The sequence below is a fragment of the Synchiropus splendidus genome, chromosome 19 (assembly GCF_027744825.2).
Source record: "Synchiropus splendidus isolate RoL2022-P1 chromosome 19, RoL_Sspl_1.0, whole genome shotgun sequence".
Taxonomy (NCBI): domain Eukaryota; kingdom Metazoa; phylum Chordata; class Actinopteri; order Syngnathiformes; family Callionymidae; genus Synchiropus; species Synchiropus splendidus.
In genome coordinates this window covers 14417222-14440894 of record NC_071352.1, presented here as the reverse complement: position 1 = coordinate 14440894, position 23673 = coordinate 14417222, and the positions used below count along the sequence as shown (strand labels likewise).

The window sequence follows — 23673 nt, the reverse complement described above, 5'->3', positions numbered from 1 at the left end:
GCACACAATCCCAGACAGATGGTCATGTGAGCTTCATCTCATCCGTTTCAAAACAGCCTTTGCTTAATACACTATGGACAGTGAGAAATAGAATACAATAAAAGCCTTTTAACCCATATACAAGCAGAGGTTCAAAGGCAGAACAGCCACGCTGCTTCCATCATCCGCAAACACACCAAAACACAGGATCCATATCCGACAACTGCTTCCTGAGTCCTGCCAGCTGTGGCTAGTGTTCTACATATTCAGAGTGAATAAGACGCGGTGGAGAAGCCATTTCTAGTTTAAACCATCTTGACTTTGCCAATGCTGTTGACCTTAAAAAAGATGTGTCTGTTTCCTATTTACTGTGTGGCTAGCTGTTGAGAGACGGCCCCATGTTGCCCTAAAATTTGCTGAGAACACAGAAAACACTCAAATATAATGACACAACACACTGATCCTTGTTGGGAAGATTCCAGGTCATGGAGTATTGACTTGGGAAGTCAGTAGTAAACATTCAAATGTCACGAACAATGATAGCTCAGCTTCTTTTTCAAGCGTAACACAAGGTGTCTTCTTGACAATACACTTTTCTGACGCAAGCTACAGATATTTAACAAACGTTTTGTATTGAACTCATTCATTTTAATTGGGGGATCCTTTGATTAGCTTATCTATATCTGCCCAAACACAGAACGTTCTGCTTGTACGAGTAATACTAGTGAGCAGACTGGCAATGCAGAGACACAAGATGCTGAACTTGCTATGCTAGTACATGGAGGGATTTCTCGATGCGATTAAATGCTTTACAAGACAATATATAAATAGCTGCCTACATTTTGTGTTTGTTGTCGTGACCCTGTTAGAACTAAGGTAATAAGCTAATAATTAGCAGAGCAGCTTAGCAGGGTGAGATCATCCTCCCAGGCATCATCTCCTTCTTAAACCTATCCAGGCCCATAAAACAAATGTGTGTGTGTGTGTGTGTGTGTGTGTGCGTGCACTGCCGGCATCTATGACACAATACAGTGCTTATGTCAATGCCATCAATATCTGGCGAGCTTCCAGCCCTGTGAGGGATCTAAGCTTTTCTCACCGTCTAGACACAAACATGATGCTTTTGGATAATCAGGTCATCTGCATATTTGAACAATGAAGTCGTTCTTTGACCCCATTTTGTCGTGTTTTACTGTATGAACTGTGGTGAGTAACAATGAGAGTTCAGCAGGTTTGTTTGTATGACACCCCTTGAAGTCGATTTGCCTTCACGCAGCTCAAAACCAAAATGCTCCATCACTCTTGTTGGTCAACCAACCGTCCAAGGGCACGCCAGAATTGTGGTGGTTAAAAGTCAGAACTGCTGTCATTGCACACACACATATGCATTCTGCGAGCCTCCCTCTGTCCCCCGGGCCTACTCTAAATAGTCAAAGAGAGGGATTGTGGGGGAAGGCGGCCGCAGTGGTGGAGGGGGTGGGGAAGGGGAGAGGAGATGCAAAAAGAAAGTGCGCATTTGAGGCTGATCTCCCGCTCGGCTAATGTGGACCTGAACAGGCTTGATAGAATTACGACGAACATAACTAATAGAGCCATAAGAGGATAAAAAGGGTGGAGAGATGACGCCGGCTGTTCATTAGAGGATGGACATCCCTGTTTTTTAAAGGCATATTTAACAAGCACGGCTGCCCTCTGACCTCGTAATTGACAAGCTGTATCTCGACAAACAGCAAACACAAGGCTGAGCGCTCTTGTTGACTCCGCTCATACACTTTTTGGGTGTGGATTTGAAGAGATTCTACAAACGCAGAAGACAGAGGATCGTAAAAAAAAAACAAAAAAAAAACTGTTTTGTTAGTGATTCAATAGTTTACTTTTCTGAATTCAGGCAGATGGTCCTGTCCCCAATTAGCTTGAGCCGTGAATGACACATTAATCATTGCATGCTGTTTAGTGCTTGTGTGTCACTCCTCATGTCAGATTCACCCCGTAGTTGGAGGCGGTGAAAGGAATCAAGAAGGCTCATCCTGGCATTTGGCCCAAGATTGTCTATTCAACTGACTCTTCATCACAACGGCTGTCTCAGTCTCCTCTCCATCCCATGAACGCACACTTGAACTCACTTATTAGTAAGCATCAAACATTCCTGGTGGACATGACGGGGCCAGTGACATCACGAACAAGACTGGGACCTTCAGAAAATGCACAAAGTGAAGCGACTGACTCCATGTTTCCGTGCTTCCTTGCTTCTCTAAAAAATACTGTTTTCTGAGAAGAAAGTGTTGACAACTGCCAAACCTAGATGACAACAAAATGCAGGGCTGGTGAATAAGAGTCTGGCATGCCTGGTCATCCACTCTCATAAATCATCTGAAATGACAATGGGATGAAGAGTTGGAAAGATGAGTAAGCAAAATCACAAAAAAAATCACATGTGCAAAGTCGGCTTTCCCTTCAATCCAACTCAAGAGACGACTTGAAGGTTGAAGGTGAACACCCATCTGCCTCCATTAGCGCGATGCCAATCGCCGCTCTCACATTCCCCCAAACACCCCCGACCTGAGGTCAGGAAACCGCCTCTCTGCCGCAAACAAATAAACTCCAAACAAAGCTCGCTGCTGCCCATTGGATTCCTGGCAGCCGGTGGGAGGGCTGAGAGAACTCGGAGCGGGATGAGGAGTGAAGAGACAACAGAGAGGGGGAGGGAGACATTCACATTATCTGAATGATGTCAACATTCAGGATTTCCCACACATCGGCTGGATTTCGGCAGCCCGCCAAGCTGGGACATAATGGAATTTGTTGCTCGTCCCATAATTCACAAACACCACAGTAGTTAAGATGAATGCACTTTCTTCTTCTGTCCCATTCTTCCTGTGACTGAGGGACAAGCATGATGTAAGCCATGCTTGCGATTCCTTTATAGCATCTGGACATTGGGTTCAAGGAAGAGACCACTGAAGCATTAAACACATAGCTCACATGAGGGACTATGTTCCAGATGATAAAACAAGAACTTTCAATATATGTGGACAACTGGTTATAATGTGGAATGAATGCTGAGTGAGGCTCTGAGCACCTGGCAGGAGGTGGAAGTCAGTTCCTCAGGTGATCCTTACCTCTTAAGTCGACAACACAGCAACAAACAAACGCGCTAGTCTCCCCACACGTTAACTCCATCATGATGTATACTGTGGTCATTACCACCCACTGACATTTAAGAGTTCTTAAGAAGCTCACCCCAACTAAGACTGGACAAAGACCCCGCTGAGAGGAAGCAACAACTAGCTCTGTGTCCTTGTTTACGTCTCATGTGTAGAAGAAGCGACAGCTTGTGTGACCGACACCTGGATCACAGCAACATGTGATCAGATCGGCTGGTGCTAATCCTAAAGACTCTAGTGTTACTTAGATTCTATGATGCAATGAAGAGGTGGTCTAATACGGGAAAAAACAATGATCCAGCTCCCTGAGCCGACTATGTGCCGCCAACTCTTTCATAAACGTTTACAAGCATTTACAGCAGATCATGTTTTCATCCTGTTTCCAACTGAGAACTACTGTCCTTAGGCCTGCAGTGAATGTCCAAACCATGTATGGTTATTTTATATTTGGGGTGGGTGACGAAAACGCAAAACTAAATAATTACGTTGGGGGTTGCTGAGGCACTGAGCCACAGTTGGTTTGTTAGATCAAGCCTTGGAGATGAAATTGCTGGTGTAATCATCTGACTCTGATCTTGTCAGTGATCACATGATCACAAGCGAAGCTACCTGAAGGTTTGACACGGTCCAAACTACAACTGTTGCTGTGAAGTCATATTTATTCAGTGGAGCTGAGTCTATCTGACGTTGGGTGAGGTTCATCCAAATTTCCAAAAGGAAAGAAAACATCATGAAATTCAGAAATTCATGATGACAGCAAAGCCTTTGATTTAATATCAAATTGATGCAATACTGCAATGCAAAACTGGAAATGGAATCGTGAGGTTCTCAATGCCCAGCCCTATTTTAAATACTTTTTCATAGTTTCAAAACAGTTTCAACATCATCTCCCCTTCATAGGTTCACATCACCCACCCTTCTTTTGAACAATTTATACCCAACATATTCATGCACACGCTGGGACCCGATCCTTCCCATGGTGTGTTCAGGCTCTGAGAGACACGGCCCCCCGAGGACCGGCATATTAACACATGACAGAGCTCGTTAACCCTGGACAAAGCGAGATGCTAATCTTGTACAGTCGACCCTCGACAGTCCTCAAACCAGAGCTCCAGGGAGAGAGAGACTGACGGTGACAGAGAGGAGCCCAAGAGTGGCAGGCGAGAATAAGGGAGGGACAGAGCAGTGGCCTCAGTTTGTCCCAGAAACTAGACAATGCTGTGGGGAGGCAGGCATCAACCCCAAAACAATACAAGCAGAGACAGAAAGTGGCTATAAAAAGACCCCAGCAGCGTCGACTCTGCCTCTCCCCTCTGGAGCTCCACCACCCGCAGGGTCTTTTGGGGCTGCCGGGAGTTCAACTGTGTAGATATTGATCGCAAGGGGGAAAGTGAGGACCAGCTTCACAGATGGACAGGCCAGAAAAAGAGAAAGAGGAAGTGCATTAGTCAGGCAGGCCTACCTCTGATGCTGTTAACCAATTCCCCAGTGAGATAGGAGAGATAGAAGTGACATGCTGGAGGGGAACAAAGAGCGAAGGTGGGGGGAAAGGGGGCCGAGAGAAAGAGAAAGTAGGTATGCCACAACGACAAGAAAGGAAGCAACAGAGGAGCACACGTGGAAGCAACAGACAAAGCAGCCCGACAAGCTAAAGCTAATTTGTAACTCGAAGAGCTGCTGGATCATCTCCATAATGGGACGTCTGCCCACAAACAGGCTCCTCTCTGGGGGTAAATGAGATCAGGCCTACCCAAGACCAGCTGGTGGCTTGGATCAATGACACCAGATAGAGCCAATACATGGAAGTAGGAGGAGGGTGGGCCCGAGGGTTCTGGACCGGATGGCATAACGCACGGTCGGGATGCTGCGGCCACCTCTCTGGACAGACACGCGCACACAAAGCACAAGTGGAACGACAGTGGACGTAAGAGGATTATGCCCCGTTTGAAGTGGAACGCGACACGTTTCAGAAGGAATGTGATTCTCTGTAGACTTTTTGGATGGTCCAGTGACCCCCGCTTTCTAGGAACAAAGGCCCCACCACATCTGTCCGTATATAGCTAAGCCTCTTTCCTAAACAAAGGGTTGAGAAGTCAATTTTTACAGCCAAAGCAGACAAGAGAAGTGTGTAAATAGATGTAAAACTCGGGAGAGCTTCTTATCAAACCATACTTTAATTCTTATTCTACTTGTGATCTTTTCGAATTATTTTCAATCGATTCATTTACAAGAAAACTTCCAGTTTACCACAAACCTTTCCGTCAGACAACAAAGATTCACAGAATAATTGTGTTAGACTCCAATGAGCACACTGGAAGAAGTGTCCCAACGTATCAAGTTAGTGCAGCTGCAGGTTCAAAAACGAATGCATGTACTGACAGCTCTGACACAACTGGCCAATTCTGCTGACAACTTGCACAGTTGATTTATGCTTTATCTGAATCCCCCAAAGCTTCCCAAGTGCCGGCAGCACTTTTTCTAATCTCTAAAACAAAGGAAATTCATCCAATTGTTCACTTTCGGTTTTGATAATCTCTAAACAAGCAGCTATTGTTTTGTTTGCCTCTTAAATTCAGAGCTGGAGATGCTTGTGGTGATTGTTAATGACGCTGAGGGGAGCAAGGGTCACCTTTTTCAAATCAAACGCGAGCTTGATGACCGGAGGCACAGGCTTGCCCTTGTCACAACCGCAGAGCTGGAGGGATTTCACTCTGACTCACACATCCCATAGCAGTCCTGAGGCTCAGGGGCAGGCTGACACACAAGTCTATTAATGCAACATTCATCTCTCCTCTCAGAACCACGACTTAGGTCGAGAGGCCAGCTGCCGGCAAAATAGGTCATTAAAATTTAAACTAGCCCAAAGTCCAAGCGAAGGAAAGATACTTCTGATGGTTCTGACAACTGAGCTGACTTTTTTTAAAGGATAATCTCAACTTTACTCCTTATTAGAAATGCTATGAGATGAAGGCAAAACACAGAAGATGCTTTTTGGTTTGCAATGTTTATGGAATTTTTTATCACTGCGGTGTTTGACCCATGCTGCACTAATGTTGTCATACATATTTATATTGTGGAGATTTATGCCCCTTAACTGGCTCATTCTAAAGCAGGGGTGTTAACTTCACATCACTGAGCAATGGAATTTTATCCTTCAGAATATTTCAAACAATAATTCAGGATTTAGTTTCATGGCATCTAGACTATAAAGCAGGAAATAATGGTATCCTTGAATACTTTTGTTTCAATAAAGATTAAGTCAAATGAGCTGTCTTATCATCTCTGTTTCCAGTTTCTATGGCAACATTCGGCTCCACTGCATATTAGTTTGTGAACCATTCCAGGCGTTGTGATGTTTTAAAGACTAATACGAGATGGATGTGACTCAAAACCATTTCCAAACCCGTCATGACAGTGAAGATTCTTGGGGTACCGAGCGGCACTGAAGAGCCAGATGACGACGCTTACGATTGTTGAACGACGCCTCATAACAAACGAAGTCTGAAACAAGCGAGTGGGGAAGGTTTTTAAGAGCATGGGGAGACTTTCTAAAGGTTTATAACCCCCACCATAATCGAGGGTTTACCGTATGTGCCAGTCGTATGCTGTGTTCAGTACTGTGTACAATCAAACCGACTGTTCTCAGAAGAGTGTGTCAGCAGTCAGAGACAAAAGAAAAATGATTTAATTGTACCCGCAATCGACTGCTGCACAGCCACTGGAGTCACTCACACCCTTCATTGTGGCTCGCTCAACAAAGTGAGCATCTGTTTGTGACAAGGGATGATCGGGGCAGAAGCCTATTTTTGGACACAAAAAATGGAATATATTCATTGCATTGAGCGCCCGGGGCTTACATCCACATCCTCTTTCAAATGTATTGAATGTGGTTTTTAATGGTGACTAAATTCAGTTTCACGTGATTGTATGAAGTCGGCCTGCCTGCCTGCCTGTCCTCCATTTCCCTGCCACCAACAGTGAGTCAGCCATTCTCTCATCGCTGCACAAACTAGCATGATGGCTAAGCTCACCTTGGCTTGGGAGAGTCTTGGACCATCTCCAGTGGTGGCGCGACAGAGCCTTAAAGTGCTTTTATTAGTCGCCAAGGGATGTCATTTGCTTCAGATGACATCAATAGCTCATGGGCGATCCCTTCTCATTATTGACCGCGCCATGCCCACTCTGGCCACAGAGCCAGAGTCAATTTCGCTGCCGCCTCCAACATCCCAAGGGAGCTGCGTAGAGTTTGTGGGATGAGCGTAAAGATTTTCTATGCCTGCGTGTTTTTCAGTTGATTAAAAGGCCTCGACTGGGGAGCTGGCACCTCTTTCCTCCGCGCCATTGTTTGCCGGCTGCAATCTATCTTGTTGAACTCATCCATCTCAACGGCTGAGAGAAGCAGCAGCTCCAGGCCCCCTCACAAACTCACCACAATGAGGTCACTTTTTGGAGGTGACAGACGTTCTTACCACTTCATTATAAGGAAAACATCACCACGACAGGTCAGGAGCACTGCGCATGCTTTACATCTATCTTAAAAATATTGAATGATCTGCGTTAAAATAGGCGGAATTCCCCACTGGGAGCGATGAATGGAACATTTTTCACCCCACTTGGTCCATCACTGAACAATAGCCATCCACGGTGAACCGTGGAGAGGAGGGAGGAGAAAGTTTGAGAGGGAAAGACTTAGAAAAACGGCCACAAAACCTTCTGCGAGCATGTAGGTGATCTTGATGGGTATTGTTAAGCCTGTATTTGTACGGTGTTTCACGTCTTGTGCTCAGCCTGCCACCGCCCAGTCCTCTCAGCCCCGCTCCACCCTTACGGTCTGACTACCAGGACAGGACAGAAATATACGGTGACAGCCAAATACAACTGTTCGTTTCTTCCAAACAACTCGTTTCACGTGAATACCCATTCAGGCAACCAAGGAAATGCAAGCAATGATACGCAAATTAAGGAGCAACTGGCCACAGATTCGCTTCTAATTAGCTTAGCTTGCAGCGAGGTTTATCATTTTGTTTCATGGGGAAAGCTAGTGAAAGTGAGGTTAGCATGCTAGCTGGAGCTAAATCTTACCAGTCAGTGCAGCGGCGGAGCAGAGGAATCCTCCCCGTCAGCTACGCCCAGTGTCGGCCGGCTCAGCCCGACTGAGTCCGCGAGTCCGGGTGAGGAAGAAGAAGAGAAGTGGGGATGAGGATGGAGCCGGGAGAAGGGACGGAAGACGAAGAACGAGCGGAGGCGTTGAGAGGGGAATCGAACCGCCAGACACAGAAACTTCAGCCGCTCACGAGCTCCGTTTGTTCACGAGTGATGCGCGCTCACTGTCGGAAAGAAAGGAGGAGAATGACGCGCACGCACGCGCACCGAACCGGCGAACGGAAGGATGGACAGGCGGAGGAGAGGAGGCTGCTGCTGCCTTCAGGTCCCCGGGAGAGTGTCGGAAAAAGGAACTTCAGCGATTATTAGGCTTTATTTGACCGACGATAATAATAATAAAAAAAAGCTAATTTACCATTATAAGATTTATCATGCTGCTACACCCTTTCGTGGAATAAAATTAATTCCACAAAAAGGTAAATAAATGCACCCGATTTTCTTTTGTAATTCAATGAATATTCTCATTGAAAAAAAAACACTTTCATTTGCGTGGTGTCCATCACAAAGTTGAAAATCTTTTCATATCAATACAAATAATGTTTGACAATATTATTCAACGTAAGTATGGTTGGAATTGTAATTATAGTGATGTTACTGTATGGATTAGCTGTAGAAGAAGAAGCGGGCTTGTAGTTTTAGTAGTAGTAGGGATGGTGGAGTAACTGGTGGTGTTACTCTGTTAGATGGTAGGAATAATATAAGCAAATCAAGCAGAAGGAACAGCAGAAAAAAATGGCATTATATGTTGTTGCAATTGTAGTAATAGTAGTAGTTAATGCAGCGGTACTAGTCACAGTAGGTGTATTAGAAGCATCACTGGTAGTAGTACAATAAATAGTAGTACTAGGATTAGTAGAAGACATCGTAGTAATAGCAGCAGTGGTAGTAGTGATAGACGTAGTGGGAGAAATGGGAACAGAAAAAGTTGTAACAGAAGTATTAGTAGTAGTGGTGGTTATGTACTCAGGTCAGACGGATGTATACAATCGCAGTTTTACAACAAAGTGGTTGCGTTATCTATTACCATTATAAAACAACGGGAATTAAAACAAACTGCCGGTTCAGTTCTAATGTAGTTAAAGTGGATAAATCTGATCACGACTTTCTCTTCTACGATCCTCTGCGTCAGGGCAGGCCTGACCGAACAGGGAGTGCTCCTGGCTCCAGTGTACGAGCCGAAAAATGAGTCGTGCAAACTGTGGATCAAAGTATTAGCTGCTCATTTATGAATCCTGATGGGTAGATTTTCAAGGGAGGGGGAATTCCAGCCGTCCTTGAAGGCAGCATTCACCAGGACAGCGCGCCACACTGAAATTGAAAGGGCTGAATAGCAAATAGCAGGGGGATTCTTCTTCTTTCTCTCGGCGTAGCCAATCACCATTCAGCAGGAGGATTATTCAAATGAAAGATGATGTCACCTCTTGCAAGTCACCCTTCTGTGTTGCCAGAGTTTCCCCTGACTGTCTGCTACCCTTACGCTGCACCCCCTTTTCTGCCCTCTTGAAAACCTTTTCTTCCTTTCTCCATGCTCCACTGCACACACACACACACACACACACACCCTTCCACACTGCTGTCACATGCTTTTGGTCGCCTTCTTTGTCCTGTTTAACGTTGCGCTGCCATTGCATCACAAACTCCGACCTGTTGATCGCGAAATGGCATATTAATCCTAGTAAGTCACACAACGCAGAGGCTTGAACAGCACAGATCTGGAGGCATTTCAACAACCCCGGCGCTGAAAAGTAAATGGCTCTCCAGGAGCGGGGCCTGCTTCATTCTGGTGCAGCTTAATTGGACACCTGCCGGCCTGCTCGCTTAAGTCAACAGAGCTGGAGGAATAAGAATAGTCAGCTTTTAGCGATAAAGTGTGTTTTCCCTGCACACTGAAGGGCGTTGTTTCGCAGCTTACAAGCTTTTGTTTGTTTGCTGTGCCCTTCTTAAGGAAGGGGCTCCTCTTTTGAGGCTGTCTGGGTGGGCACGCCGCCTGTCTGTCTACTTGTCTGTCTGCTGCACTGTTGCTCAGCTCCCTGCAGCCGCGGCCCGGCCTTCATGAGCCAGCCTTTTGTCTGGCTCTGTGGAGCCTGCGGGGCTCTCATCTCCAGCCAGGATCTGGAGAGGGGACGGCCGGTGCCGTGATACCTGTCTGACAGACAAGATGGTGACGATAACCGGCTCTCGCAACACACACAAGCTGTAGTCTTTTACCACCCTCAATGCAGAGAGTCTCTTTACTCCACACTTTTCCCGCCACCAGCGACTGAAGCTGACAACAGTGTAAAACCAGCATCATGGTCGCTGGCCTGTGTCAAAATCCAAGGCTCATTTCAGGGTCTCCTCTGATTGTTATAACACATGACGTAAACAGGAATACCTCAAGAACAGAGCACAAGACATACAGACTTACACATCAATATTCTCAACCCTTCTGTCTCCATGGTGATGGGATACCTGCACTCAATGACCCTGTTGTTGTACTTCCAGTATCAGACTGTGCACTCACCACGCTTCCGGGCAAGGTGGGAAAAGGTCCCCACAAGTAGAGCTATGCAAGGAGCATGTACGCATACACACTTGTATTTATATCCTTGTGGGGACACTGTGGGGTTCCTCATGGCCCTCGCCCTTTCCCCAGCCTCTCCCCTTAAACCTAACCGAAACACTAACCTGGACCAGGGCTCTGAACCAAAGTGAAACCCAGTTATAATGATCCAGTCTTCATCCTCAACCTTGTGAGGTCCAGCCAAATGGTCCCCACAAAGACATATGCTACTCACAAGGACAGTGTTTTGTCAATAGTTAGTCCCGACAAAGTAGGATAAACACTCACACACTTATGAGGACCTCTCATTGCCATCACCATCGCCCTTTCCCCAGCGACTCCCCTCCAAAACCTAACCATCCAAAACACATGGCTCACCTGAACCAGGTCGCTGAACCAAACTTTAAATATAATAACAATTATACTGACCGAGGTATTTTGACGTTCTCACCCTCAAAACACAATGTGGAACTTGCCACAAAGCTAAATGTCCTCATAAGATCGGTGTCCAGTCAAAGATTGGTCCACACAAGAAGATTAATACACGTACACACACACTCAGACACACAGCCAGGAACTCTTTCTCTATCTCTCTCGCCCAGGTGCCCACAGGGACTTTGCCGTGGAGATTTCCCATCAGCCCCTGGGGTTTCACCTCGCCGCTCCACACCCTAATGTACGTGTCACGTGCGGCGCAACAGAATCAAAATCAGACTGAAGAGGGAAGGAACTCCAGGAGGCTGCGGGTCGGAAGCCGGTGGACACCCTGGCATGGGCCTGCTGGCAACAAAGAGAGGAAGGCAGCGCGACAGTTGTGCGCAGCAGCCGCAGCAGCGACAGGAAGAGGCGGGGCCCAGCACCCTACCGCTCACTTCCTGAGTTATTTACCTCATTGTTTTTTCCCTCCGGCCGACAGTCCAGCTGGGACTGGGCGACACAAAAGCACTGGCACTCAGTCAAGCCCCTCCAACCAGGCCTCCAGCCTGAGGTCTGCCACCTTTGACAGGCGCTTGTGTACAGCACCGGCTATTTCATCATCACGAGTCTCTTTTATCCTCTCGCCCCTGGGTTTGTGCTGAAGACTCACAACATCTTCTCACTCCCTGAGTGATGCATATTAACACTGTACTAATGGGCGAGTGAAGGGCAGATGCAGGTTAGAACTCGCCAGCGCAGCTGCAGCGTGGCTCCCTGAAGAGGCGAACGTGCCGACACAGCAAACCATTATCATGCGGGAGGATTCCACTGACTGGCAACACGTGAAGACGCTCCGACGCACGCTAACCTGCAGTCTAGAGCTCGCATGAGACTCTCACATTATCATAACAAGATTGGATTTCATTGACTCACCGCTTCCTTCAGAGGTGCCGGATCATCTGGCCTCTCTGTTTGTTGCTCGGGCTTCAGATCCACTCACCTGACGACCCGTTCAAGGTCACAAGTGAACCCAAACCACCACAATATTTATAATAAATACACCACATTGTTTGGGAATACAGCAGTTCTGTAGTACAGTTAAGCTGTTTTTCTTCCTTCAATATTTATTTGAATAAATCAAGTTCTATCTAATTTTTAGCAGTGACAGTGGGTCTGAAAGCCAGAGCAGTCCAGAACCACTGGCCGAGCAGGTGCGAAGAAGCACTGATGACCTTTGACCTTTGTTCGTCAGGATCAGCGCTACTGTCTTGTTTGTGTACCTTGTGTTACTATCCATCCACACTTCTTCTTCTATTGAATGAAATTAAATTCAGGGCTACCAATGTGTTGAGCATCCACCATGCATTGTGTGTAGCTAGGAATATTCTTCCATTTTTAATTAAATGATGCTTAAAATTAATGTTCTAAACACAGTCTCAACATATGAATCATTGTTATCAATAAAAATATTCACCCTGTGAGCAAGAATCTGTGGCTTGTTGATGTACAATTCGATGCAGATGAGCGGACAAATAAGTCTGCGAGGGCCGTCTCTTCATTTGCGCGACACTAAACGTCTTTGTCATTTAGTTATTACGATGTTTTTTCAGGATTTTTGTGTTGAAAACTACCATAATCATGTCCACCTCCATGATGCTTTATATGTTGTTGTGTCAATGTTTTCACTTAGTTCTAGTACATTTGATCACATGAGATTTTATGTTTAAAAAATGCGCCAAATGCATGGCGGCATTATTGTTTATGTGTAGCGGAAACCCTGAGTTAGTTATAAGTTAGTTAGTATTGGAATATGTTGAGAAGCCCTGTAAACTGGCAGGTCTGGCTTCGCAGTAAAGCTACACCCACGCAGCTTAGCTTAGCATGAGAAAGACACACTCACTTGAAAGCTATGTTGCCTAGCTTGCTGCGTGAGTTTAAAAATGTGTCCTCTGGTTTGTCTGTCTTGTTGTTGCTGTTCATGCTCAGCAATTTAACGCGCTTGTTAGCATGCAGATGCTAATGCTAGCTTTTTTTTTCCTGTCAGGTTTCAGAAACCGCCAATTCTGGCAAATGACAGATAAAAATATGGAAATGTTGTGGTGTACCTCTACTGTACTTTGCTTTCTACCTTATTTTTCTGCGTTTTGGCGGCATGTTTCATGTCAGCCCAGGAGAATTCCGACCGCTCAGCGCGGAACGCATCAGTCAGAGGAGAGTCGTCCGCCGGCGATCGGAGCTGCGCTCCCTGTAAGACTGTTTAATCAGCTTTCAGACTGAAACCTGATGATGTCCAGGGCAGGTTGTCCAGTTCCTGTCAGTCTGAGTGCCCCGTTAGCATCCTTCAGTAAATAATAGATGCAGCTTCAGAGGATATTGGACAGCAATACCGATCCGGTGCACTAAGAAGACCGAGCACGCGCACACGCACGCGAGCACGCGCACGCGCACTTGATATCTACCTGTCTCTCTCACACACACTGGACTGGTCACTTGGCGTTTTAAGCACTTGTCTTCCAACTTCTGCAGCGACTCACCATCCATGTAATGGTTTTCTTTTGTACTTATGATCTTGGAGTTATTTATAATTGATGAAGGCAACAAAACCGTCTTAATTTCTTAAAGTGCACCCCGCGCTCCTTCTTTGAAGGAGCTGCGCCGCAGCTTTCAGACGGTTCTGCCGGGCCTCTGGAGCTATTGATTTCCAATGGCTGTCAAAGAAGCTCTTTGATCCCTCTGGCGGTGTCAAGCTGTCATTACAACGTGACGCGTCAAGCTGTCGCTGCGGAATGTACAGTAGAATCGTTTGACTCAGTTTGAGCTGCAGGGGACGAAGGAGAGGAGGGGCACTGGGTCGAGACCAAGAGCAAATGGGACACAGAACTACTGAAACGCCCTCACATTGTTCATTTGACAAGATAACTACCGTTTCCTCTGCAGTAAGAAATGTAATGTGTGTCTCAATACGACCAATATTCACTTACGCTTCTGTATTCTCCATACGTCAGTTTTTTTTGCTACACAATGGCTAGAGTTTACACTACTCTGAATGTACTTGAAATTCTTAGAAAATTGAAATTATTATACAAATATTTTCAAAACCTTAAAAGAGCTTTAGTTTAAAGAACATGATATAAAAACTTAAATATAGCCAGCATCGTGATTTATTGTGCCATTGTCAAACAATATTTTGTTCTTTAAATATATGTATCTGTTCATCATTTGATTCATATACCGAATTCATTGAAGTTGAAAAATGTGGCTTCTTGTTGCAAATATTCTGATACCATTAAACTGCGATTAACTGAGATTAATTAATCACAAATGCTCCAATGAACTACATTTTCTTTGTCAAATCATATATATATATATATATATATATATATATATAGCTAAAGGCAAAATAAACAAGACATGGGTGTAACGGAGCATTGCTAGTTGGACACAGGCAGCTGAATGAACACAAGTAGTGTTTTTATTTTGAACATTGTCACAGTATATATACATTAACCGTCATAAAAAAACAAAAAGAATGTGTCCCTTGTTGGTGAGAAAAACAACAGCATCACCCAAACAAACCACATGTTGATCCCGAGTGGCTATAAATCAGACTGTAAACATGAATGCATCACCAGCGTGTGTTCCCTAGTGAGACATTTGAAATCAAGTGGAGCTGTCCATGTGTCTTCAGTGCACAACGTGGTGATCCAGCGCAGAGGTCAAGCCCAACGCCTCGGCTTGGAACAGATCAAATAAATATTAACAGTAGCAGACGGCGGGTTTAAAACATGCAGCTAAAATCATGAGGTGCTACGGCTACACGACACATTCCCGAGCCGCCAACAAGCTCTTCACTGGTGATGGAGTTCATCCATATTGATGAGCGACGTGTTGGCTGCAGGCGTCCCGCGGCAGTCCAGGGAACAAAGAGACGAAAGCACTGGAGGCGACTGCAGGAGCTGCAGCGCGAGCTAATGCATGCGAGCGTACGCTATGAGCTTTCCCTGTCTGCGTACCTGTGCGCTGTTGGGACATTGACATGAGCATGAGGCACGGCAGTCGTCTTGGCAGCAAACAAACCTTACAATAAAGCAACAATCCATCGTAAAAATCAGCGCTATATTTAAAAACATCAAACAAGAGCAACACTTTTGGGATTTAAACACAGAATTATTAGGTTCTACGGAGTCAGAATTGCAAGTCTGACCATGGAGTAGAGAACACGTCATAAAATGTTTGAAAATAAATGTTGAAATATCATACAATATATAAACAAATGTGCGGAATTCAGGGGTCAGTGCTTTGACTGGAGCAGCAAGATTTCACCTCATAATATTAATTTAAAAATATTTCCAAACAGAATTCTTGACTCAATAGTGCAAAATAAAACAACACCCGTTCTAGCAAAAATAAAAAGTGCAAGGTGGTTAACATAACAATAAAAAGCAGTCAGTAAACCAGCTGCCGCTTCTGTTCCCTTCTGTTGAATGACTTCTCCTCCTGAGCTCCAAGCTCCGCTCAGTCAAACCTGATAGTTCTGTGTTTCCACCCTCAGAACCGGCCGCACGTCTCCATAAACTGGCACTTGAAATGGACCCGTCTGGTTTCTGGGTTCGGCACACCACCACTTTGTTTCCAGCTAAAGTGTCCAATCTTCTGCAATCATCATTACCGCATGTCAGAAACCTCACAACCGCCGCTTCAGAGGCGATGCATTATTCATGGAGGACAAACTCCCCAGCAGGTAATGGGGTCGCTGACAAAGTGTCCACATGTTCCCGCTGCAGTCGGGAGGGGAAATTTAAATAAATGTGCCGTGAGGTCTGTGGGTTCTGGCCACTCGGTGGAGTGGAAAGACAAACCCGTCCTCCTCACTTGCAGCAGCAGAGAAAAGAACAAGGTGAACCTTCCGGGACTCGGAACTTGCCGGAGCTGGGTGTGTCCGTGCACTCTGCGATGAAAGCGTGAAGGTCAGTGATGCGGACCTGCTCCTGGGTTTGGGCCTGCAGGACGAATACAGAGCTCATGACTGAGGGAAAACTGCCCTCTATTCTGCATGTTTCTGGGTTGTGGGAGGAAAAGTGCCAGGAAGAGTCTCGCACACTTGTAGCTCTATCTTTGTGAGGACCACTCATGGCCATCACCATTTCCCCAGTCTAAATCTAACCCTCCAAAACTCATGGCTCACCTGAACCGGGACTCTGAACCAAACTGAAACCCCGTCAGAATTAATTACAGATCTAGTCATTTTTGAAAATAGATCATTTGAAATGCGTTATTGTCCCTCAAAATAAATTCATAAACCACTTGAGAAAAGATCTTCCTATAATTGTGATTTATATCGAAAATAAAACAATAAAATCCATCATCATATTTGAAGCACATCATGTCGTGCAGGAATTAGACTTTATCTCTTTGTTTCATATTTTAGTCACAAAATACAAGTTAAATGCAAGGCCTTTTTTCTTCATTTTTCATCACCACTGTGCTAATGCCTACATTTAAAGCAACCCTTATCTGTGGTTCTACAACACAGAGAAATGAATCCACTGAAGATGGGTGAATTAAAGTGAAGAAAAATACGAATTTCTCAGGTGAATAACCATAAAGAACCCTAGCCTTCACGTTGTTTTGGATATTGCGGCTCTTGGCTTGGAGGCGTGTCGACCCCAGCAAGGTCACGGAGTCTCATGAGGCAGGTGCCCTTGAGCTCTCTGCAGAGCAGCTACACCTCAAAGAAAAGCCTTTCTCGGGTGTGGAGCAGCAACACTTCAGGGAGGCGGATCCAGACAGTATCTGCAGGCTAAACACTGCCAATTACTCCAGCAATTTTGAAGAACACAACTGAGCCTTATGACAGAGGCATATTCCATTCACTGTTTGTTCTTTGTGTGAATTATTTCCCACAATTATTGCACATTTTTTTCTTCTGTTTTCCCAGCTTTTTTTCCCCCACCGTTTTATGGACTAATATTTTTCCTGAATTATGCAAACTACTTCATAAGATTCCATAAATTCCAGAGCTCGATCAACAAGACTGGCACTTAAAAAAAATTAATCATTTAAAAAAATATCTTGATATTTCAAGAAGAGCATTCGTCCAGGAAACAGGGAGGGGGGAAAAAGCATGAAAACCCCCAACAAACTGCCAAATCTATGACTCAGAAAATGGTAGATAGCACAAAACAAACAAACAAAAATCTACCCAGTAATCACTTTTTTCTATGATACGTTTTCGGACCTAATGACTCAGGAGGAGGCTCCAACAGCACATCTTATTTCAGCATTTCTTATGACGCAGCGCCACCTTGTGAGCTTGACTGGATCTGCAACACGCTGCTTTCTTTCCCAGAGTCTTATCAGAGTGGAGCACACAGTTGGAGCGATCAGTTTCAGAGTGAGCTGAGCCAAAAGACAAGGGTCATGAGGTGACCCAGATCTTTCACAGGGAGGGGTTCGGTACAGAGCCACAACTCAGCCACATCTGAGTGAGATCCGAGATGTTTGCGACAGACGTGCCAACTGCTGGGGGTCAGAGGTCAGAGGTGTGTATGTTTGTGTGTGTCATGCTCCACCTGACTCCTACCATGATGGTGTCGTAGGCTCCGGTGATGAGGGCGATGAAGAGCGACAGCACCATGTAGATGAAGAGCGAGATGAAGGAGTAGAGGTAGACCTGGCTGAAGATCCACACCATGGTGCCGCTGTGCTCCATCTGGGCGAACGTGACAAACATGTCGTCGCCGTTGATCAGGGAGAAGAGGCACTCGGACGCCAGGGACAGCGTGCGGAACTGTGGGCGGGACAAACACCACGCAGCAGTTCAACAGCGGTGAGGGGCGGAACTGCGGTCGGTGTCGTGCGGGACTTTGAGGGGACTCGGACCCACCTTAACGTGGTACGGCCCGAGCACGATCCAGCCGCAGAAGCAGTAGCCCATGTAGATGGCGGCGGCGCAGCAGCAGAAGCGGATCACGTTCGGGAAGGCGGCTCTCAGCGTCACAATCAGGATCTGAACAAAGGAGACTCCTCAGGAACCAGACTCCGCGACCCTCCTGCTGCTGCTTTACCTACGTTATATTTCTGGAAGAAGCTGAGGTAGCGGATGACTCCCACCCAGACCAGGAGGGTGGAGGTCCCCAGCAGGATCCCGCACACGTCGTACGACGCAATGTTCTGAGGAGGCATTGTTAGAGAAGCTCCAATCCCGGCGTCCCTTCCCACTCACCTTGGACTCGATTCCGATCTTGATGAAGCTGCCGATGACGGTGAAGACGTCGCTGATGATGAGCAGAATGTACCAGCCGTTGATGAACTCCATCCGGTCGCTCCAGCTGACGCCTCGACAAAGTCTGCTTCTGAAGAACTGGGCGAACTCCTGCGCAGGCGTCGGACACAAGTCAGTTGACCTAGCAAAGACCAGCGTCCCTGGTGCCTCCAATGGGAGGCGCCTGGGGGGTCTCTACTCTGAGTCTCTCCCGAGGGACTGAACTCCTAACCCTGTCTCTAAGGCCTCTGGGAGACTTCGTTCTTCCCATCATGACCCAGAACCCCTGACCATATGTGAGGAACACAACTGATCAGTAGATGGAGAGCCTTGCCTTTTAGCTCAGCTCTCAGTGCAGTAGAGCGACTGCAATACCGCCCCCTTCTGCCCAGACTGGTCGACCAGTCTCCAACTTACTTGGCCCCTCACTAGAGAACAAGACCCCTAATATAGGCAGGAACATTGCTATGGCAACTCCTCCATGTTAGCTCTTAGCTTCCCACCCCACATGTGTTCCCACCGCCAGGTTCATATGGAGCCGCACGCTCAACTCTCTCTTTACTCACGTGCTGCAGCAGGATGCCTCGGACGACGGAGCGGCCGCACAGCAGCAGAGACAGCAGGCACACCAGCGCCACCAGGACGTCGAAGAACTCGCGCGCATAGTTCTCAGCTGCAGCACATTTCACAGTGGGAGTGAGAAAGTGAGAAAGTTCGTAAACCCTGCCCCCCGGCGACTCACCGTGTCCCGACACGTTGGGGTCTTTGCACTCCTTTATCGAGGGTTGATTGTTCAGACGCACCTTCACCTTGCCACTGTGAGCCTGGTTGTCCATGACGATCTGAAGGAGTTAGAACGGACGGTGTTAGCGTCTCAACTCGGGGTGTGTTGGAGCAGTTAGTGGGTCCAGAGTGCAGCGAAGCGTGTGGAGGTTAATCCAGGTCATGGGCAAGGTTGCTGCTTCAGTGCGAACAGAGGATTTCAAACAGCATCTGTGCTGCCGTGCTCGCATGCACCTAGAGAAGGAGACTCAGCTCATCACTAGCTTCCTGCTCCCGGTTCTTCTGCTGCGGCCCGACTCTGCAGCTTAGGTCTACAGACATAAGAGAGGCACATTCACACCAGCTCACCTCAGCAGAGCATTTTCAATAACTTACTCTTCATTCCTTCCCTCCTTTTCTTTGAGAGCACATGAATAGACCTTCACCTTTCTTCACACACATCTCCCACACACACTCATCCTTCCATTCATTCCCATTTTCCCCATTTCTCAACCTCCATTCTCATTCCATCCCCTCATTTGCTGGCTCTTCCACTATTCTTCCGGGATCTTATTCCCTTTTTCTCTTCCTATTACACACTGTATTTTCTCCTTCGCATATTCAGCCCTGCATCGTGTGATCTCGGGGGGGAGGGTGGGGCAATCGTGACCAAACCTTTATTCTCATTTTCACTCCCATCTCATCCTTTCAAACCTCTCTTTGGTCCTTCACTCTTTTATTCCTCTACCATCCTGTCCACTTCGAATCTACCACGCCCTTCTTTATTCCTTCCCCTGGTTGTTGTTTTCGCTTCCTTTACTTCTCCGATTGCTTCACTTTTTGCATCGCACCTTGTGACCAGTTTTTTCCAACCCCTCTCCAGCACCTCCCTCGCTCTCACATCATGACATAATTCATTCACTTCCATACCCAGTTCTTACCTGCACTCATTCACTCCATGCTTGCAACGAAAACATCCATGAACAGACATCATGATACAGTTATACAATAGTCAGTTTGGCTGTTTGTGTTCAAGATAACTAACTCATGGGGAGATCGTGTTGGGTGAACTTAAGCTGCTTGGTGGAGGTTTGCCAAGCAGCTTCAGCTTGACACCAAGCAAGTCACTGCTAGGACGACTGGTCACAACAAAACTCAAGGAACTTAGCGGGTCCATGTACCGTGATCGCAAAGGTGTAGCAGTCGGGGATCTCGTTGTTGATGATGGTCTGGATGTTGATGGCCTTCAGCTGGAAGTCCATGGTCACATTGATCAACCTGAAGGAGACAGGAATCTGGATGAGCTCCATTCCCACGTCATCTTTCATCTGTTCATCAAGTCCTCAGCAGTTTGTTACTTGTAGAATTTGAGCGTGAAGTTCTTGAAGTCGCCGTCGTCCAGAGCAGAAGCTTTAGTCAGGGGGTTCAGTCCGATACAGTCTTGAGGGGAAGAGGGGGAGAGAAAATATGCATCACAGGAAGGGAAACCTCAAATTTCCACCTCGATAAGCAGAATTCAAACTTCCTCAATGATGCCAGAACAAGGACTTTCCACGGAGCGAACAGAGCGGAACAGGGCGCGATGGAGGAATCTACTCTCCGTTTGTGGAGCTGCTGCAGTGCATTATGGCTCTGAAGAGTGTGCAGGCAACAGTTACCAGTGACCACGTGAGGGTCGATGTCGAAGGTGTCGTTGACGGGGACGATGGAGCCCCTCCTGTAGTAGCGCTGGCACAGCGAAAGCGAGCTCCCATTCACGCCGGCGTTGGTCACGTAGGCGTACTGGGCCAGCGAGATCTCAGGGAGGGCCATGTACTGGAACAAAGACTTTGTTAGAAGCTAAAACAGGCCTACAAATAACGTCGAATACCAGCTGGGTGCATGAACCAATGAAGTGGCAATGACATTACGACCATAGTTGTCAGTCCTGAAGACCGAGGTTCGCTTCTTTAATTCACTAAATTACATGGTTGAACAGCAACAGAGCTGCTTCATCTGAAACACGTGCAGTGAGTCAGACCGTAGTCAGAGTGTGGGCAGGGAGAGGGGAAGGAATTTTGGCTGCTCCCCTTCACCGGTGCGTGAGATGTCATCACGCCCTAAAGTTACTTCACTGGAAAATATGTTGTCACGTGACCGCAGGAGACAATGCGTGAAAAAAGAATGTGGCAGAGCTTTCAATAGAAATTAGATTCCACCAGGCTCACTGGCATGTTGACATTTGGCTGTCTTTGTTTAAATGCGCTATCAATATACAAAAGCAGGATCCCAGGTGAAATGTGCAAGAGACTTGAACACGCCTACAACAACAGACGCTGCATTGTGAAGCATCTCCTGATCCTCAACAGGTGTTGAGACACATCATTAAAGGCACCACAGAACAGGAATCCTCAAACTTCACTCAACTCAGCTATATTGTTATTGTTATTATTGTTATTTAATACTTATTAAAGTTAAACATGTGAACTTGTTGGTTTGAGCCTTAATATTCCTTGAAAACGATTTGCCAGCAGCGTCTTATCTGACTGTCCACTTCCTGTAGGGTTTCAATGACGGATGCCAGAGTGAGAATTCGTCATCGAATGCAGCGTCCCGTCGTCTCTACGTTTGGATCAGCAGTCTGTTATGAGTCCACTAATTCCCAATCAGTTCAATTTAACAAGCAGCCATGATGAACCGGCCATCCAGCCAAAATACAGGGAAAGAAACAGACATTTAATGGGAAATTTAACAAACAAAATGTAAAGTAAGCAAGTAAAGTAAGGGGCCATGCAAATGCAACTAGAGGGCTACATGTGAGATCATTGTCTCCACCACTTCTCCAAAGTCACTTCTGCTAATAGTTTCTGCCCACCCCACCCCCCACTTCTCAAAAGGCACCAGTCAGTTTCAAATGATTTCAAACCAAAATAGGGCCAGAAATCCCAGCTGCAGGCCCCAAACCTGTTTGTCAGAGGCGTCGAACTGCCCTCAATGTGATGAACGCACCTGTGAAATGGTGAAGTTGATGAGGCTGTACAGCTCTTGCTGCGTGTAAACAGCGTGGGGGTTGTTGTCACGGTAACCCTTGAGGAAAAGGTGCTTGAATGCTGCGGTGTTTTCGTCCTTAAATGTCACAACCATCTGGTTGCTGAGGCCGAACATCACCAACTAGGAGCAAAGAGGGAAGCTTAGATGCCTATTTCTCTTGGCATTTCAGGGGCTGGAATTTGGCCGACCTGCACTGTGACGATGACGATTTTCAGCAGCTGCAGACCCAGCTTGAAAGGCTTGCGTCCTTTAGCGTGGTACTTGTCGCAGGGGCTCATGAAGAAGTACTTGAGCTTCCTCCTCAGGGCCTCCTCCTCTTCCTCGTGCTGGTGGACAGAGGAACCCACCAGCACGGCCGGGCGAGCGTCTCGGTTCCCAACATGGTCCTGCGAGCCGTAGCCGGTCCTGGGCGAAAGGAGCCGGTCTTTCTCTGAAAAATAAGATCAGAAAACGTGCAATATACTTCCAAGCCCTTAAACAATTGTGTAACCAATTTGGGATTATGATACCTATGAAGAGCAGCAGATCCTACGTTACATAATAAAAGCAGTTCATACAAACGTGTCCATCTTCCAACAATTAAATCAGAATATTACTGAAATGTGAGATAAAGGAAAAAAAAAAACTTCGCTAGTTGAACCATGAATAGACGATGGAAATATTTCAAGGTTATTCCCAGACATGGTTTTGTTGCTTCATTGAAGATGCTTCGAGTCAAACGTTCATTATTAATCGCTAAAACACACGATTCATTGTGTTTACAAACCTGCGCTGCTGTTGTCGAAGGAAAGCGGTGACGTCATGGTGAAGGAAAAAAAATAAATCACACAACAATGAACATGGTGAACTCAATGCCCAACAAAAGGTGACGCGAACTCGGTTAAAAGACCCCCATCATCGAGGAGGAGGCGCCGATTAGCACAGCGGCTGAAGCGGGTAAACACGACGCTGCTTCCGCATGATCATGTGACTGTGTCATGTGACCGAGGCGCAGGACTTGTTCGGTTCAGCGCGTTCATCGCACTCGTTTCTTGTTTTGAAAACAACCGAAAATCCATGGAACATTTGTTTGAAATAATATATTAATATTAAATATTTATGTTGATGTTTATGTTGAAAAAAAAATCGAAAAATGTAGTTATCAGAATCAAAATCAGAAAACTTTATTCATCCCAAGAGAAATTATGCTCGTCACATGCTCTGTATTCAACAATAAATTAAAATAATAAAAAGTGCAAAACCAAAGCTATACTAAAGAGCTTTGAAACCATGAGTTATGTTAACATTTTTATTTTTCACTCCCCTTTCTTTTACATTTTGATGCCTATATTTATCAATCATGATTGCACATT

General features: G+C 46.2%; 2 protein-coding genes across 4 annotated transcripts in view; both read right to left on the bottom strand.

The window, feature by feature from the left end:
• Positions 1–8514, bottom strand: part of prr36b (proline rich 36b) — a 29280-nt gene extending 20766 nt beyond the window's left edge. The window contains exon 1 of one of the 2 annotated variants that reach the window (XM_053851551.1): positions 8226–8514. The gene's annotated coding sequence lies outside the window, so the exon portion shown is untranslated. Of the gene's footprint in view, positions 1–3098; positions 3310–8225 lie in introns of those variants that run through there. The other variant, XM_053851552.1, reaches the window with a different exon arrangement.
• Positions 8515–14739: 6225 nt separating this feature from the next.
• Positions 14740–23282, bottom strand: LOC128751515 (mucolipin-1-like). 2 transcript variants are annotated; one of them, XM_053852582.1, is made up of 13 exons: positions 23088–23282; positions 22510–22751; positions 22280–22441; positions 20950–21106; positions 20650–20731; positions 20473–20569; positions 19272–19371; positions 19096–19202; positions 18491–18640; positions 18337–18438; positions 18152–18274; positions 17849–18055; positions 14740–16265 (listed from the first exon to the last, which is right to left on the bottom strand). In XM_053852582.1, the coding sequence occupies exons 1-13, from the start codon at positions 23122–23124 to the stop codon at positions 16134–16136; spliced, it is 1698 nt and encodes a 565-aa protein (XP_053708557.1). In that variant the 5' UTR covers positions 23125–23282; the 3' UTR covers positions 14740–16133. The 2 variants fall into 2 exon arrangements, with proteins under 2 accessions (XP_053708557.1, XP_053708556.1); XM_053852581.1 differs by having other exon boundaries at positions 19096–19371.
• Between the last annotated feature and the right edge of the window lie 391 nt (positions 23283–23673).

What these genes read in the sequence shown, in the direction of transcription:
- LOC128751515 (XM_053852581.1), bottom strand. Translation starts at nt 23,124, where the DNA reads ATGACGTCACCGCTTTCCTTCGACAACAGCAGCGCAG. An exon ending in CTTCGACAACAGCAGCGCAG is followed by an intron (nt 22,752 to 23,087) that starts GTTTGTAAACAC and finishes CTTATTTTTCAG; the next exon opens with AGAAAGACCGGCTCCTTTCG. An exon ending in TCGTCATCGTCACAGTGCAG is followed by an intron (nt 22,442 to 22,509) that starts GTCGGCCAAATT and finishes CTTTGCTCCTAG; the next exon opens with TTGGTGATGTTCGGCCTCAG.